General features: G+C 43.3%; 1 protein-coding gene across 2 annotated transcripts in view; it reads left to right on the top strand.

The window, feature by feature from the left end:
- The window catches only part of TBCCD1 (TBCC domain containing 1), a 256,809-nt gene that overhangs the window by 39,738 nt on the left and 199,162 nt on the right, over nucleotides 1–17,909 (top strand). For both annotated transcript variants that reach the window (XM_086955448.1, XM_086955449.1), the window contains exon 2: nucleotides 5,449–5,837. In XM_086955448.1, the coding sequence (XP_086811574.1) occupies nucleotides 5,502–5,837 (336 nt within the window). In that variant the 5' untranslated portion in view covers nucleotides 5,449–5,501. The remainder of the gene's footprint in view (nucleotides 1–5,448; nucleotides 5,838–17,909) is intronic.

Genomic DNA, 17,909 nt, shown 5'->3' with positions numbered 1-17,909 from the left:
CCACCTCTTGCTCGTGCCAGGAGTTGCACAGCATCCCCATTCGCCCAACAGTGGCAGGTCTATACGGTTATGTCCCCCATACACCCTTCCCATTGCAGACCAGCATTTGCACATCAGTTCTATGATACTGTGGAAACTCGCGTACCACTCGCTCAGATAACTGCTGCGCGTCCCACCCCCGACAGGCCCAAGCACACATGGAAGTGTGACCTTTCCATGCCGTTTATACTCCCTTCCCATGAAGAGCTTTCCTCTTCCACTCACATAATCCTCATCCCAGGCACGCTGACCAAAAACCATCCAAGGGCATCAGTTAAATCATTGCTTTCTCATCAACCTTCCCCCCACCCCACTTACCCCCCTCCCCCCCCCCCTCCAATTGCAGGCGTCTCTTCCATCAGCGTCTCGGGCACAATGCCCGCAGTTGGCCATCATCATCTGCACACTTGCTGCTTAAGTGTTGTCACTTCGCCCCTTAGTTCAACAATATCATCTTCAGCTGTTGTGACCATGTCTGCCAACTTTCGCAGGTCCGCACGGAGCAGGTTGTCTATCGATTCAGTCTCTATGCGATCTTCCAATGCCATCTTCGATCCCTGTATAACCGCCAGTAGTTCCGACGGGTCGGCTAAGGGTATTCATCTTCTGTCCCTGCTGCACCAGCCTGTCTAGTCACGTTCTGTGAGGGGGTGGGGTGTCTTGGTGTTGTGTACTGGGTTATGGTATTGGAACCTGCCACCCTCATCACCTTGTCCTTGCCCATATTACAATTGTCAAAAAAAGCTCCCCTGGGAACGTAGTAAAACCATTCAATCTCACAATCACACTAAGTGGTCTACCAAAAATATATAACCAATTACCACCTATAAATACTATGAACCAAGAGAACCAAATCGGTGCAAAGGAAAGTATGTAAAAAACAATGACGTTACAGTTTATTAGACAGTGTTCTAACAGTAATACAAAAATGCATTAAGAATTCATTGTACAATTAAAACAAATTAAAAACATTATATTAAAACAGCAAAATATAGACATGTGGGAAAAAGACACACAGAGCAAGAAAAATTAATTTCAAATCAGGGAGTGCCACGGTACTAAGACCTGTAGACAAAATGAATTATGTGCAAAAGTGCTTTAGGCAAGAGCAAATTCTAGCTGGATAGTCAAAAGCAATTATTTGCAATTGTCACATATCCGTGGTAATTCCCAACATTAAAGCTTTGCAGATAACTGCCCACCTTCATCAGGACAAGCACAAAATCTTCCCACTTTCTATCGCAATATCTATAGAAAATACATAGAAAAGAGAAACATGCATATTACAATTTGAACTGACTTGGTTAGCTGGCTCATAAGTAGGGATACCACCCAAACACACTGATACAACCACTCACCCTGCTTTTAAAAGATGGAAGTATGAGTTCAATGGCTGGCCTTTAATAGTTTAAAAAGTGCCATGGTGCTGATCATTGCTTTAATCTCGGCTTGGCACCAATAAAACACCACTGGTAGTGATACCCAGGGTATTGTATACTAAAGTTTTCACAAGCACTCCAACAGTATAGCGCATTAAGAACAAGAAGGGCAAAATTACCTCATACGTTTGTGTATGTTCTTATGGCTATTAATAGTTTAAAAGTACATTTGTCTGCCAATGGTGACACTCCGTAGCTCGTGGCAGAAACTAAAAGAAAGAAAGGAAAAAGAAATAAGCACAATCCTATCCCTATAAACTAAGTTTTCTATTCACTATTTCAGGTAAGAAGCGGTAGTTGGGTGTAGGGCTCTCAGGCGGCGGCTGTTTACTTTGTAGCCCTCATTAGTATATGTGCATTAGTTAGTGCTCATGGGGCCATTTTGCTAATTTTCTTTGTTTCCCCCCCCAGTGATATACTATGGTCCGTTTTTAAACTCATTTGAAATTCGCGCAGCTCTACACAAGAGATTCTTTATTGAGGGCTCCGCTGTTGGCTGTTTCCAGGTATGAAATTGGTGTTGGTCTCTGGGACCATTGGCTTATTTAGCTACCGTGGGGCGCCTCCATTTAATTAAGATCCCTGGTTTTCCTTTTATGTTAGATTGAGGTTACCTGTGGACATAGATGTCAATTCTGACTGGCTTGATAAACGAGAGTAATAAATCTCTGGGCTCCGTTCTTTGGCGTTGTTCAGGTATGATAACAGTATAGCTCTTGGCTCTTTTTAGAATTTAGGCCGTGAAACGCTCTTGGGTCGCTTTTGAAATGAATGCGTTCCTCTCTTTTAGATTGGTTACCATATCTCTGTGGCCAGATTGGGCGCCACCAGTGAGGAACTGTGTTTTCACATTATCAGAAGAGGTTACAGTACTTGCCTTGTTTTTTAAGGTACTACACATGGAGCTTTAGGTAGTTCCCCACTTAGTGTATAGGGATAGGATTGTGCTTATTTATTTTTCCTTTCCTTCTTTTAGTTTCTGCCACTAGCTACGGAGTGTCCCCATTGGCAGACAAATATACTTTTAAACTATTAATAGCCATAAGAACATACACAAATGTATGAGGTCATTTTACCCTTCTTGTTCTTAATGCGCTATACTGTTGGAGTGCTTGTGAAAACTTTAGTATACAATACCCTGGGTATCACTACCAGTAGTGTTTTGTTGGTGCCAAGCCGAGATTAAAGCAATGATCAGCACCATGGCACTTTTTAAACTATTTAAGGCCAGCCATTGAACACATACTTATATCTCTTAAAAGCAGGGTGAGTGGTTGTACGAGTGTGTTTGATTCCCTGTTTGCAGCAGTGTGTTTGGGTGGTATCCCTACTTATGAGCCAGCTAACCAAGTCAGTTCAAATTGTAATATGCATGTTTCTCTTTTCTATGTATTTTTTATAGATATTGCGATAGAAAGTGGAAAGATATTGTGTTTGTCCTGATGAAGGTGGGCAGTTATCTGCATTGGACCCACCGAAACGCGTCGACGCTTTAATGTTGGGAATTACCACGGATATGTGACATTTGCAAATAATTTCTTTTTCCCTATCCAGCTAGAATTTGCTCTTTCCTAAAGCACTTTTGCACATAATTCATTTTGTCTACAGGTCTTAGTACCGTGGTAATCCCTGTTTTGAAATTCATTTTTCTTGCTCTGTGTGTCTTTTTCCCACATGTCTATATTTGCTGTTTTAATATAATGTTTTTAATTGTACAATGCATTCTTAATGCATTTTTGTATTACTGTTAGAACACTGTCTAAAACTGTAACGTAATTGTTTTTTACATCCTTTCCTTTGCACCGATTATGGTTCTCTTGGTTCATAGTATCTATATGTGGTAATTGGTTATATATTTTTGGTAGACCACTTGGTGTGATTGTGAGATTGAATAGTTATACTACGTTCCCAGGGAAGCTTTTTTTTTTTTGGACAATTTTCTAGTGGTACCCAACCCCTGTGGTTTACTTGGGTCCCTCTCTCTTTCTCCCAAATTCTTGCCATATTACAGTAATGTAATTGTCCCACTGCGCCTGCCTCCCGTGACCTGACCAATCAGGAGACTCCCTCCTTAGTGTCCAGCAGTTGGTTCAGTGGGCCCCAATTCCTGGCTCTGGCACTTCAAGGGCTCCGCTGCCCAGCATCTAGGATCACATTGGGAGGTACCCCCATTGTCAGGGAATCTTCATGCAATTAGGTTGATGCCCAATTCAAGTTAGCAAAACGACAAAGCAATGCTCCCCCTGCAACTTCACACGCGTACGTGTGGTCCATCCTTTCCAGGCTTGGGGGAGCCGTATTTCTACACTACCACACCTCTCAGGAGATGCCCATATGTCCTGAGCTATTAGTCATCCACACCAGCCTCCACAATGCCTCCAGTACTCATTTATATTTTGCTCAGGATACACTTTACTGCTAGGCCTTGGCAGCGATGAGAGGATCTGCCCTGTACCTCACACCAAGGGCCCTTGCAGAAGCCTGGAGCCGGTAGGGCGTCCGCACAGCTCGGACACTCGTTTCCTGCCTGCCTTAGAATGCAGCAACTGGATTTTGCAGGATTTTCAGATGGACAGACTGGGAGCTCAAGAGGCTCACGTCCTGTCTGCCATGCTGCTTGGCCACGCCCCGTCAGGTTTATTATTGATAAGGTTACCGTATATCTGTGAGACCATATTGGCCTAATCGATGGCATTCCACCCAGTGCGTGTATTAATTATAAGTATTTTTATCTTTGGGCGTGTGCCAGTTCATATTCCTCACATAGTGTCTCAATTATTTCCAGTCCTGAATAATTAAATACTTCTCCAATTTTACATATGCCTAAAATGTACCACTGTTTAGAACTTGCTACTTTTCTAATTTCTCTCACATTTTCCCTTCCACAATGGTCTCTAGTTATCTTCTCTTGCCAGCCTAAATATTTTGTGAATTTATCCCAAGTGTCAAGAGTTGTTCGACAGGGTTCTAGTAGATAACTGTTAACTTGTAACCTCTATGGTATGTAGGATTGGAGCGGCTGGTATGAAGAATTTTTCCCTTTGAGTCTGATCAGGGCTATTTGACTGTGATAGCTAGATTGCATGACGAATATTAGATTGTAGCGAGTTAGGTGTGTAGTATTTGATGCGGTGCCTTGTGTGCTAGGTAGTGTGGGGTGTTTGATAAATGAGTGTGTTGTGCTTAGTAGTGTTTGGGGTAGTGTAGAATACATTGGGATGTATGGGCAGGTGGGATGAGTGTGTGTGCGTTGGGATTCTGAAAAGATTTGTTAAGGGGTTTACTTGATGACTTGGTGTACATGGTTGGGCACTTTGATTTACAAAAGTTGTTTCTGATGCACTCATCCCCAGTTTGGTCTTGATGCAATTGCAGTAGAATAAGGAATGGTTTGTGTTTGTGGTAATATGTCTGATATGTGGGTATCGAAGCACTACAAAGATGGTGTGGTTTGTAAGTGCCTTGCACTCGAGACTGGAAGAAGGCAGCAGAGAAGAACATCAGCCACAAGACTCCAAGTGCCACTGAACAGCTGAATCTGGCTCACAGAATATAAACGGGTACAGACAGACTTCCACATTTTAAATGCCAGAAAAAGATTTCCAATAGTCTGTGTTTAAAGTTGGAGGTCATTAGTATGCACTACGTTTGAAACTAATACAATGAAGTATTGCATTGTGTGCAAACCTGAAAAGACAAAATTTACCCTTCAGTTGGCTGTGGTGTCTTGGTGACGAGGTCTGAATCCAGTGCCCATTATCAAGGCGTTTATGGATAGTGAATGTTGTATTTTTAGATATTAAATGTATAATCTGTGTTTTACACAAGTGTATTTAAATGATTAACTTTCTCAATGAAACAAATTAACTTAAGTCAGTGGTGTCACGTAGTAAACTGTTATTTTAGTATGCGTCTAGTTTCAAATTTGTGGTATTTGCTCTAACATAATGTCTTACTCTTAACTTTTCAGATCACTGCAGGTCTGTTTCTGTTCCTTTGTTGAGCATCTCGAGAAACAGTAATATGGATACACCGAATGTCCAGTTATGGGCAAAGACAGAACCGTTCCTTGTGGGAGCCCTTCAGCTGCCCCCACCATCTAAGTTCAGTCTTCATTATTTGCGGAAGATGTCAACCTATGTCCGGACCCGGGCAAATGATGGCTGCTACCCACGCCTATATTGGCCCATGTGGAGGCATATAGCATGTGGAAAACTGCAGTTAGTAGAGGATTTGGCTTGGCTTTACTTCCAGGTGTTTGACAGTTTGGTGGAGAGGAATGCAGTTGATCGTCTGGAGTGGGCTGAAACTGTATCCAATTGCAAGTCTTCAGAAGAACTCGACAAGATCCGCAATAAGGTGCGCGCACCTTTTGTTTTCTCACAGCCTTTCTGCTAGGAAGTTGGCATACAATGCCCTTTAGTTTTTCAGTCCTTTTCTTTCGTAGTGTCTTTCATCTCTGGTGTCTGCTGATTTACGTGAAAAGCAGAGCTATTGTATAATTATTCTTTGTCGGTTTGTAAAATGTGTATGTTTGAGATCAGCTAAGTTAAGAAGAACTGACAAAGGGCCAATAATTGTACGGAACGTATGAAATTAGGGATGTGATTCCAGTAAATACTTCAGATGTCAGCTTTGTGGATTATTGAGACACTATCAGGGCCGGCTCTAGGCTCATGGTGGCCCTGTGCAGGGAGCGTAGGTGGGGGCCCCGGAAGAGGGGGTCCGGACGGGGCGGAGCTTTGATGTCAATATACTCATTGTGGTCACTTGTTTTATTTGTTTTGTTTTCCATTGTTGAACGTGTTGACCCTTCTTTGTTTTTTGGGAGGAATGTAGTGTCCAGGGGTACACCTTCCCGTGCAGGCCCTCTCTCCTAATAGGAATGTCCTACACTTTCTTACACCAAACCCCCGCAGGTGTCACCAGTAAAGTGACACTGGCAATAAAGAAAGAGTTGCTCTGTGCGTGCCATGACTCCAGTAGCTTAACAGCACTCTGCCTCTTTCTCATTTGTTATCCCTAATGAAGGGCTAGTGCCCATAATACTTCACCCAACAGTACCTCAGCTGGAGCAGAAAATGCTACCACAGCCTACCACGGCCTGGAACACCTTCCTTGCCGCAGCCCCCACAACGGATATGCCCGGTCCCTTGTAAATATTTTCCACCTGCAAACAGCATTAGGTAAATGTCAGTGGAGTATTCTTCAGAACAAGGCAAACTATTGAGATTTCCACTTGTTATTTACCATTTGCATAGTTATTCCCCCATTCCGTAGATTAGAAGCTTGGAATTGCCCAATTTAGGTGCAGAGGTTCAGTAGGAATCTTCAGTCCTCCCAGCCCCAAGTATAAAAGCACCTATATATTGCCAAAATGAGGACCATAAGAAGGCCCCTAATAAGTAAAAGTAGAGATACAGAGAGACTGAGACTGCGGGTAACTATACGCCATCTAATATTTGTATCTATGCATCAACACAGAAGACGGGCTAATAATAAAAGCAAACACTGTGAAGACTTGAAGCTATTTTTGTGCGATCAATAGAGAACGCACGAGTAAGAGAAAGGTTATTAAGACGGGGTAGGTAGGCGCAGGCACCTAACACTTTGTTTTGATTTCCATAAAGCAATGACGGCGTGATGACAACAGCCTGGAGTGAGGTCCTAAGCGATTCCCTCAATGAGGGTTGGAAGAGGGTGTGACTTAGACAGACTCCAATCTGGACGCACTATACAGTGCTCCTTTTCCCCTTGCACTTACCGAGGGGGCGGTGCCTGCTGATGTCGCACGAGCTGCAGGGTCCGGAACTCGATCTGCCAAGAAGAGCTGTTTCACCGCGGACCACCAGGTCAGCAGTCAGGCATGTGAGAGGCGAGGGCAGGCCCGGCTCCAGGAATTTTTATTTGGGTGGGCCAAGGGTGCATTCAGGTGGGCCACTGTGTGCCCGATTTGTCGCTTATATGTATAGCCAAGCCTGCTTCTGGGCCGCCCTTTATCTCTTCTTAGTCTTACAAAGCCCAGTAAAATGCACTCTTTTCCAAATCTCTTTCTAAATTTTATGACTCTCAAAAGTGTTTTTTCCATGTAATGTCCCTTTTATGGGAAGAGAAGGTTTCTGAAGTGGGAGTATCAGGCAAGTGACACTACCTCGCTCCCTATGTGCGAGCCTTCAGGGAGAATACCTCTTCATTACTACCTTCACCTGACACCCGACTATGCAGCTCACTCAATTACAGGCTTGATTATCCACTTTTCTACCGCCCCTTTCTAGTCCATCTTATCTCACAGCTGACCTTGGTCCACTGCCCTCTACCAGCCCCCATCCAGCTCCACTTTCATTATTCCAGGTAAACAAAATTAGTAAAATCACCCCTAAACTTGAAACATTGAATATAGCAGTAAATATAATTAACAAGCACTTTAAAGTATGTTCCACAGTTGCCCTAATGACCGGACTGCTAATCAAATAAACACACATTTGCAATGCAATAGGTCTCGCATTTGCAAGAGTTTAAGCTATTGGCATTGTAAATGACAATTATGCCTTTGAATTATGTTTTAAAAACCAACACATAAATAAAAGGCAGTCGTTTATAATGCCAATAGCTCAAACTCTAGTAAATGCAAGACCTATTGCATTGCAAATGCTTGTTTTAAATCTCACGCCTCTTCTGGCCGTGACGCTCTCTCATCCTGGGGTCTTCAAATTCTTCACTCACAATCTTTGTTTATTGAGAGAGCACTTCTGTGATGAGGACACGTGTGAATGGCAATTTATTTATATAGAACTTACTACTTCTAATGAGGTATCGTGATTTCGTTGTTTCGGCTTTGAATGTACATAATTTACAGTGTCTAGTGTGTCTTTTATTAAACGGCTCTGACGTCAACTTGGACTACATGTGCACCATATAAAGGAAAATAAGCATTTCTTCAGTGTGAACCTTCTGGCTGTCCTTCAGATAGACCCTGTCCGCCACCCGTTCACAACAAGCACTTAAAAAGAAACGCCCGCTGTGCAGGCTTCCAGCACATAGGCTATGCAATGAATGAACATGACTGCCCCCAGGGCACAAGTCCTAAAAAAAGAAGTGGGGGGACGCTGTCACCGGAAGTGACGTCACAACAGGAAGTGACGTCACAAAAGGTGCAAGGGCCGGGAGCAGGGGGGGGATTAGCGATAGGGATGCGGGCGGGGCAGTTTTTCAATATTTTTATTCTTCAACTTCCAGGTTAATTGGTCATGGGAATGTGATTATTGGCACCTGTTCTGGATTTTCAGGGGTGTGGAGGGACAGAGAAGATGTGTGTATGTGAGCGTGTGTGTATGGGGGTGGGGGCGCACTTTAGCCATCCATTGGACGCCCTCGCGACGCAGGTGTGAATGTCAGCCCTGAAGAGGGGGCAAGGATTCCTCGGGTCTTCCGCGAGTCCATTATATGATGGGGAGGGATGAAATGATAATTAGCGATGGAAGCGCCCTCTCATTTGTAAAGGCGGGGGCTCTTTATTCTGCCACTTCAAGAATCTGCCTCTCACCCTCCCCTCTCACCCCCGCCGAGTGATGATAAAGAAATCTGGAAGGTAGTAGTAGCAGCTCAGAGAGCCCCCAATGCGCCCCCCCCACTCCCCCAAGTGATGCAAGGTGTTGGGGGCGTGTGTAATTATCAATAATAGAAACCCCGTCGCTTGTGATTGGGGGAGGAGGGGAGGTGAGTGGGCGGCTCCTCCCTTCTCGCACCAGATGCGAGATGCCGGCCGTGCAGGCGAGTAACGCCATAATCGGAAGTCCAGCTTTTGCACAGGGGGGACGGCGTCCACCTGGTAAAACCCCTTAAAATAAGTGGGGAGATGCCGTCCACCCGCGTGGTACCCCGACTCGAGCCCTGACTGCCCCTAACATATGTCTTCACCGTATGTCCACATCAGTATTCCAACCTGCCATTGATTATGAAGGGATTGTTGGGTGTAAAGTGATAGGTGCAGCATGCCAATGAAAAGCGCCAAGTTGATAGACTTCTGGACTGAAAGTGCCTGTGTAAAAAACACAAATGTTATCAGTTGCATGACTTTGTAAAAAGTCAAAAGTTATTGGTTTTTGTATGTTTGTTGTACCTGTAGGGGACAGTGGTGCAGTAAATCTTGTGTTTATTTTAAATTAAAATGCCCCTTCTGAAGGATGTTGTTTGAATGGGGAGTGCGGTCTAGAAGTGCCACGGTATTGTTTCACATTGTAACTCATTCTCAGGGGACGACCATACAGGACTCGGTCATCTGTGGGTACATATCACCTCAAATTCACAGTGCCCATTTCAAACTCAGAGGGATGAAAGGCAAAGCTGGTCCGGTAAGAATGTGTGTCTAAGCTGAATATTGCACAGAGCAGCAGCAGGCGCATTGACACAATGCGCTATACTGCCTCGCTTTGTATCCTATCAAGTCTACTGTTGTATGGTTTCACACAAGCTTTGACTTTCTTTTGATATGCAAATCTCCCCACTTTGAACACCATTTACGACGTAAACGGCCGCTTCCTGTTGATTGTTTAGGAGATTGGAAGAAGGGGGACGTGCAGAGTCTCTGTGACAAAGGCAATAACCAACTGAACTATCCACATAAAATTCTGTTTATCTGCATTTGAAAACTACCAACAGACAAAATTATTGCTCTCTAGCACGATCCTTAATCACCAGAGCTATCGGTGCATTTTTTAAAATCATTTTGCATCGTTGGCAGATTCACTGTGAGGGCCAAGGCTCATGTTTGGGTAGGCCAGGCTCATGTTTGGATGGGCCTGGCCCACCCGGCCCACCCTCTAGAGCTGGGCCTGGGCGAGGGAAGCGGCTTCTGTGTGTGACCTTCGCGAGAGCAGTGTCTGTGAGTCAGGAGAGGTGCTGCGCGCTGGCCTCTTGTAACCAGAACGGGCCTGGAGTGCAAACAAAATAACAGCAAACAAACAATCGGCAACTGGTATTGTAGTGGCTATATTTTTCTTCCTAACAAATCTGGCTGTGTGTCCTTTATGTGCCCTTCTAGACCTTCGGGTTAAGGGTACATTTTCCATACTCGTGGGGTGTCCTGTCCAGCCCTGGGCAAGTGAAACTGAGTGAAAACAGCAACACTCACGCTGCCATTGCCCGGAGGCCGCCAAATCCTGCCAGGGGGCCGCCACTCCAGTGATATTTCCGATCCTCGTCGTGGCGGCCCCTGGGGTTTGGCGGCCCTGTGCAGGTGCACAGTTTGCACATGCCTTGGGCCGGCCTTGACACTATTTAGGTCAAGCCTAGAGTCAGCACGCATGTGGAGTATGGAATAGAAGTCTCGCCTACTCTCCGCCCATGTTTGTCATTGGCTTGTGTCATTGTCCTTCGTAAATGCTGGTTTCGGATTTAGAACTAGTCTTTTTAGTTTGTCCATAGTATGGCCTTGTCTTTGTTTGTAACCTCCCCTGGCTACTAGACCTTTTACTTCCGTTGTTACACGGTACGTGTTATTTAGTCTTGTAAGCACTATTTTCTTTGAGTTTCTCTTACTGCACGACATGCTTTCCCTGCAACCTCTGCACATCTCTCTAGATAATAGTCTTCACTGCTGTCTTTCATCAACGTGCTGCACATCCCCCTTCCAATACGCAGCTTCACCCATCCTCCCCCTCTGCCCGTGCAGCTTATTTTAACTTTGCAATCCACCCGAAGGTATTGGAGACTTTACATAAGCACCACTTACGTTATACAAGGACATATTCTGTTTTTGTGACCTCAGGAAATTAAGTATTTGCCCAGAATCACAGGATGATGAGCCATTGCCAAGACTCAAACCCGTTTTATCAGTTCCATAGTTTTCATGTGCATGGTTCTCATGTGCTCCTGGCTACTACAATGTCCCTGACTCTATAATCTCCTCCCGGGCGCCCTCTGCAGCTTGCCTGTATTTTGGGCTGGGTTTCTTTAACCGGGGGTGGGCACTGTCACTGTCACTGTTTATGAAGCTGATGCTGTAGGTTGGGTTCCCACTGCCCACCCGAGCTCTTTCATCACGCCCAGGTATACCCTACCAGTTCCTGCACCCGACGGCTGGTTCGATGCCCCTCAGCGTAGACCCAACCCATGGGCCATGGACACCAGCTACCAGATTACGAGCTGCAAGAGGGCCGACATTTTTCCAGTGCGGTGAGCGGGCTTTATTTGTGGGGATGGTGACGGCTCCGGTGCAAGTTCCTGTTCACAATTGGTCTTCATCCTAGAGATGGGCCAGCCAATATATTTAGAGAGGGAGCCGAGCTGAGGGCCTGGCTTGGCTCTAAGAGCCCATGCCCGAGCCGAGCTCTGAAAGTATTTGGCATGTAAATCATGCAACACATTTGTAAAAATATGGCATCCCTTCGAAGTTCGAACTATTTAACACACTGAAGCATTTCACCCAAGTACATGAAATACATCACCACTTTCCTGCAACCTCTGCAAAGCTCCCTAGAAATAGGCTTCAGACTCCCTTACATAAACAACAGAATGCAGGAGATGAATCAACTGATTAAACGCCCAAAAGGAGATTCAGCTGTGAATTGATAGAAGGTCCAGAGTGAAACATAATACGGAAATAAAGAGCAGAGCACCAGCGAAATTGGCGGGCTTTGCAATTCTGCCTTAATGTGGTCACATAATTAACCAGGCTCTTCCTCGGCAGCTTACACCTTTCATTTTACTGCGTTTCCATATGCCTTTTTCAATTGTTTTGCTCCGGCTGCTTTCCCTCCCATCCCATCCACCTGTGTCGCTTCATGCTTGCTTCCAACCAAATATCGCAGCCAGTAATATCATGCTCCAACTGCTAATGCAGGAGGTGCAGGCCCCTTCAACAGCTCTCCAGTTTGCACTCCAGGTCTGGCATCAAGGGAAAATCCATTCATAAGCAGGGTTGCCAGGGAACTACTCTTGCTAACAGCTGCTTTTACCTATCTCACGTGGCCCTGCTGCCTCCTACCTATCTGCTCTCTGTGCTATCTCGGGTCAAGAGTGGGCACTGCCAACACTCGTGAGAGCTGCACTGGTACAGGCCCTGATTTCAGCGACATCACAGTAAAAACTGCCCTAGCTGCACTGTACTCACGTAGAGTCCCTTTCATTAAACGACCTTGCAGTGGGCACTGACCTCACTACAATTAAAACCATCACTTATTCCAAATCATATGCTATCTTTTCTCTCACTTTAATTTCCCCACTCTTTCTCTTGTATTTCTCCTCCTGTATTTCACCCCTGCTCTCTCCTATTACACACCTGTCCCCCAGACAACGCCCCCCTGCTCTAACAATGTCTGCCTTTCTCTGTGCACCTCAAACACTGCAGAACATGCATGTTAATTTACACAAACATACACAAACGTCTTTGTAGGCTCCACTTTTTATAAATGTAATTCATGTTTATCAATAATTTAATGTATTAATCTTTAGACCACTTCTAAGAGCTCAAATACCACGTTTAATGACAAATCTACTGCCACACTTATAATCACTGCCACACAGTCCATTGCAGTAATGTGGGATAATATAATGCATGGCTAAACACTTATAAGGTCCTAAAGGCGAGACCGATTGCATTACAAATGCTTGTTTATATCTGGTGCTAAGCCTGGTAAACAAAAGCATTTAGATCTGTAGGTGTGGACCTGAATTGTCTAAATGTTACTGATTAAACATACTTCACAGGTGCTCTGTATAAGCTAAGGCATTGTATTTAAAGGGCATTCCTTGTGACTCTGCGTGTGCTGTGCACTGGCCTTTGACAGGGACAATTTTATAGTGGATGTGAGTCCTAACATTCCGATGTGCATGCTGTGTATTGTACTTCAGTGGAAAGGCCTTAAGCTGTAGATAGCATGTGTGCAAGTCCTGTTCATACCCTATCTATGCCTATACAGTTTTCATGAACCCTTACTTTACATAAGGGTCAAGTCTTTGGTTGTACACTCTGAAAAGTAGATGTTATACTATAAATTGAGCACATTGCATTCAGGACATGGCCTGGAATGTAATATAAACAGGGCTTTCCTGAGATGTGGTATAAACAGGATATGGTCTGAGGTCATGATTTTTTTTCCTACTAAAACAATGTGCAACCCACAATTATTCCTTGTATGTCGCACACAGGCCATGGCTAATAGCGTACAAGGGATGCCCTGTGATCGTTTTTTTGCGTGCAGTTTTTCACTGGGCCTGTCCTTCTGCCATGTACTAATATAGAGGCCCTTGTATATTACCTGCGGCCATTCCTTTGCACTGCATGCACAATGCTTGGCTGAGTGTGTGGCCTGCAACTGGACTTGTGCACAGATTTTACAAGATATAGGTTGGAGTCATGCTTGATACATAGTACATGCAGTACATGATCTTCTACCATGTTTTGAACAGGATATGGTCTGCTGACAAGTATTACATGTACTACTCACAGGCTATGGTCACATGTGCTGTATATGCCCACTGCAGTCTCAAATGCACAGATATAGCCGTAGAAGCGTTTGCCTAGTGCAGATTTGTAATGTTCAGGTAAAGCCTCAAATGTTCAGCTTAAGCCTCATTTGCCCAGTGAAGCTGCTTAATACACAGTTTTAGTTCCTTTGCTCATGTAACTTCTAGACCTGTCTCCATGTGCAAGTAACAGCACACAGGTAAAGCCTTATATGTCAGATATGGCGTTATATACCCAATGTATAGCTATAACATGCAGTTCCAGCACCATACGGTCAGATATAGCTTGATATTCCCAGTGCAACTAAACAATGCTCAGGTTAGACCCTGTTTGCTCTGGCATCGCAGCCCCATTTGCTGTTTTATGGTATCCACATTTGCTCATATAATATCTTAATTTGCTCCACTATAATGTTATATACTTAGATGTAGCTCACAAGCATGAATATATGATCCCATTCCGCATACAAAAATCCCGCATACCATCACTCCGCATTTTTTAGTACGCAAATACCATTACTCCGCAAGCCATAATTCCTCAAATTTTTACAACGCATATGACTTTACAACGCATGCAATTACAACGCAAATGCATGTGTGGTGAAGTCATATACTTTGTAAAAGTACTTTATTTTTAAATATATATATATATATTTATATATATATATATATATATATATATATATATATATGTACATATATATATATATATATATATATATATATATATTTTTTTTTTTTAATGAAAATGAAACATTATTTTTTTTTAATTACATTATATTTAATATTACACACTTATATATTTATTTTTTTAAATTAATAATTACCCTATACACCCTAAAAACGAATCCCACCCTAGACCCTTTAAATACCCCAGCACCCTTAAACACTAACCCATCCTGACCCTAAAAATACCCCTGTACCCCAAAACCCAAACCTACCCCTGAACCCTAAAAATACCCCTGTACCCCAAAACCCAAACCTTCCCCTGAACCCTAAAAATACCCCAAAACCCAAACCTACCCCTGAACCCTAAAAATATCCCTGTACCCCAAAACCTACCCCTGAACCCTAAAATAACCCCTATACCCCAAAACCCAAAACAACCCCTGAACCCTAAAAATACCCCTGTACCCCAATACCCAAACCTACCCCTGAACCCTAAATATACCCCTGTAACCTAAAACCCAAACCTACCCCTGAACCCTAAAAATACCCCTGTACCCCAAAACCCAAACCTACCCCTGAAGTCTACAAATACCCCTGTACCCCAAAACCCAAAACAACCCCTGAACCCTAAAAAAAACACTGTACCCCAAAACAACCCCTGAACCCTAAAAATACCCCTGTACCCCAAAACCCAAAACAACCCCTGAACCCTAAAAAACCCTGTACCCCAAAACAACCCCTGAACCCTAAAAATACCCATGTACCCCAAAACAACCCCTGAGCCCTAAAATCACCCGTGTACCCCAAAACCCAAACCTACCCCTGAACCCTAAAAATACCCCTGTACCCCAAAACCCAAACCTACCCCTGAACCCTAAAAATACCCCTGTACCCCTTAACCCTTAAATACCCCTGCACCCCATAACCCAAACCCACCCTTAAAATACCCCTGAACCCCAAAAACATATACTCCAAAACCCCAAACTAAAACCATATACTTACCTTACAACTTACCTTACACTTAAATATAAAAAACATATGCTTTTACCAATCATGCTTTTACAACGATTTTCGTTGTAAAAGCATGCGTGATAAAAGCATATAATATATAATGGCATTCGTTGTAAAATAATGCGGAGTAACAGTACCTGCGTTATCATGGTATGAGGAGTAAAGGTATGCGGAGTAAAAAAGGCGAAGTGACTGTGTTTTACCCACAAGCATAGGTATAGCTCGGTGTGCAGAGGGTAGGCTCATATATGGAGGTATAAACAAAGCATCTTGTTGCAGCCCAGATTGTGTGAAAATACCCCCATATTCTTGGTTATATTTCCATATGCAGTGTATAGTTACATAAAGTTTATTTTAGCACTGTCGGGTATAACCCTGAGGATCTATCCAGCCCACATTTGCATAGGTGTAGTTCCATATTCACAGATAGATACGGTCTCATATGTACAGGCATAATCTTGTATGTTCAGATATTTTGGCGCCATACTCTTCGTGAAAAGGTTTTGGACGTAGTAGTGGTTTTAAAAGGACTGGGCGGAGGTGACATTTTCTCTGCCCTTCCTTTTTAAGGTCCTAATTTTAGCCTAAAGAAAGGGGTTGCTTAAGAGATTTCCAAGCAGCAACAGGGTTCTTCCACAGAAAGGAAGAACAAGTAAAGGAAGAGTGCCAAAATGCGAAACTCAGCAGTCCGCTGTTTCCCTAGTCAGCACTAGGATTTCCACTGATGTTTCTCTCTAAAGGGTAGGAGGATACTGGGGTTTTTCAGGAGCAGTTGGATGGTGGCTTAGTGGACTAATCTGTTCAATGTAGGGGCCTGTGTTTGACCTTGTGGTCACAGGTTCAAATCACGGCAGGTCCACTCAGCCTTTCATTCGTCTGAGGTCGATAAAATGAGTACCATTGAGTTGGGTAACAATAAACATCTGTTATTCAGCACCAAGATACCCTTGGGTGAACTTGTGCTTTACAAATACATGTCATGAGGCTGACAAGGGATTTGCAGGTTTTAGAAACAGTGAATGGGCACAAGCAAGAGTTTACAGAACTACCAAGACCAAGGAGAGAGCTGAAAGAAATTGCTTTTACAGAAGAGCCCGATGGATGCTGAAGTGCTTCAGATGAAGGGAAGGGAAGGGACAATTAAACTAGTTGCATAGGAGAACAGGGCTTTTATAAGTAGTGTTTTCTTAGTGGAGAAGAAAGACGAAGGATGACTTTCTGTGATTAAATCTGTGGGACCTAATGAGATTGTGGAGAACAGTTATTTCAGGATAGCAGTTATCTATCTCATTAGGCATTTACTGTAGTAGGGGGATTAGGTGGTGAAGTTGGATCTAAAGGAAAACTTCTTTTCAATCCCATATGCAGAATAGGGTGAGATAGGTAGGTCATTTTTTTACATTAGTTCACCTCACATTTGCTGTGGTTTCAACTCCTTGGGTTTTATAAAAATTATTGAGACCACTGTAAGCTTTTATGAGGGAATGGGTTGTGCGGATGATCATGTTTCTAGATAATTTCTTGCTCCTGTCCCAGCATCCGTTGCAGAATCATTTGAGGTTGATGAGAGACTTGTGGGAGACTTGTGTATTGTCATAAAAAAGAAGAAAACGTTTTTGGAGCCAGGCAGTGTGTTGGAGTTTTTACGAGTGCCAGTTGGATACACTGAGAATGGTTTTGATTCTTATGAGGCGAAAAGCGACGATCAAATCAGAATTGAGAAGTATATTGAGCAAGGATGTGGTCTTATTAGTGATCATGGCTAAAGTGAAATATTTTTTTCTTCGGCTGTTCAGGCAATATTACTTTGTCCATTACATTACAAGACTCTTCAGCACTTGAAACCAGACATTTATTTATATATTTGCTTAAATGTTTCTTTTTAAGCTGTCTGGTAAGGAATCCAAGTACAGTAAACCAATGTTTTAAGAAATGGGCTATAGTCTAACCTGTTAGTATTATGTTGTATAGACCATTTAATACTAGTGATCATACAAAGGGTTTATATCATTTATCTTTAATATGTCACTGAAGGAAATAATAAGAAAGGTTCTGTTTGCATGGTTTTACTCTAATTTGACTTTGGCCAATGTTCTTGTGAATGATTTTATTGAAACTATAGATTTTTATTATGTGCCAATTGTAATGATTTCTATTAATTAGACAACATTTAAACATAAAAGAAAAAAAGTTTTAGAAGGTTCTGTGGTTTGGAGATCAGGTAAGTTTGTCTGGAGAAACAAGAGAGCAATTAGTATGATGGCTGGAAGTGTGGAAGGGTCAAGC

Source organism: Lissotriton vulgaris, chromosome 2_1 (assembly GCF_964263255.1).
Source record: "Lissotriton vulgaris chromosome 2_1, aLisVul1.2, whole genome shotgun sequence".
NCBI lineage: Eukaryota > Metazoa > Chordata > Amphibia > Caudata > Salamandridae > Lissotriton > Lissotriton vulgaris.
Note: the sequence above shows the minus strand (reverse complement) of the source record. Positions and strands in the feature narration are given on the sequence as shown.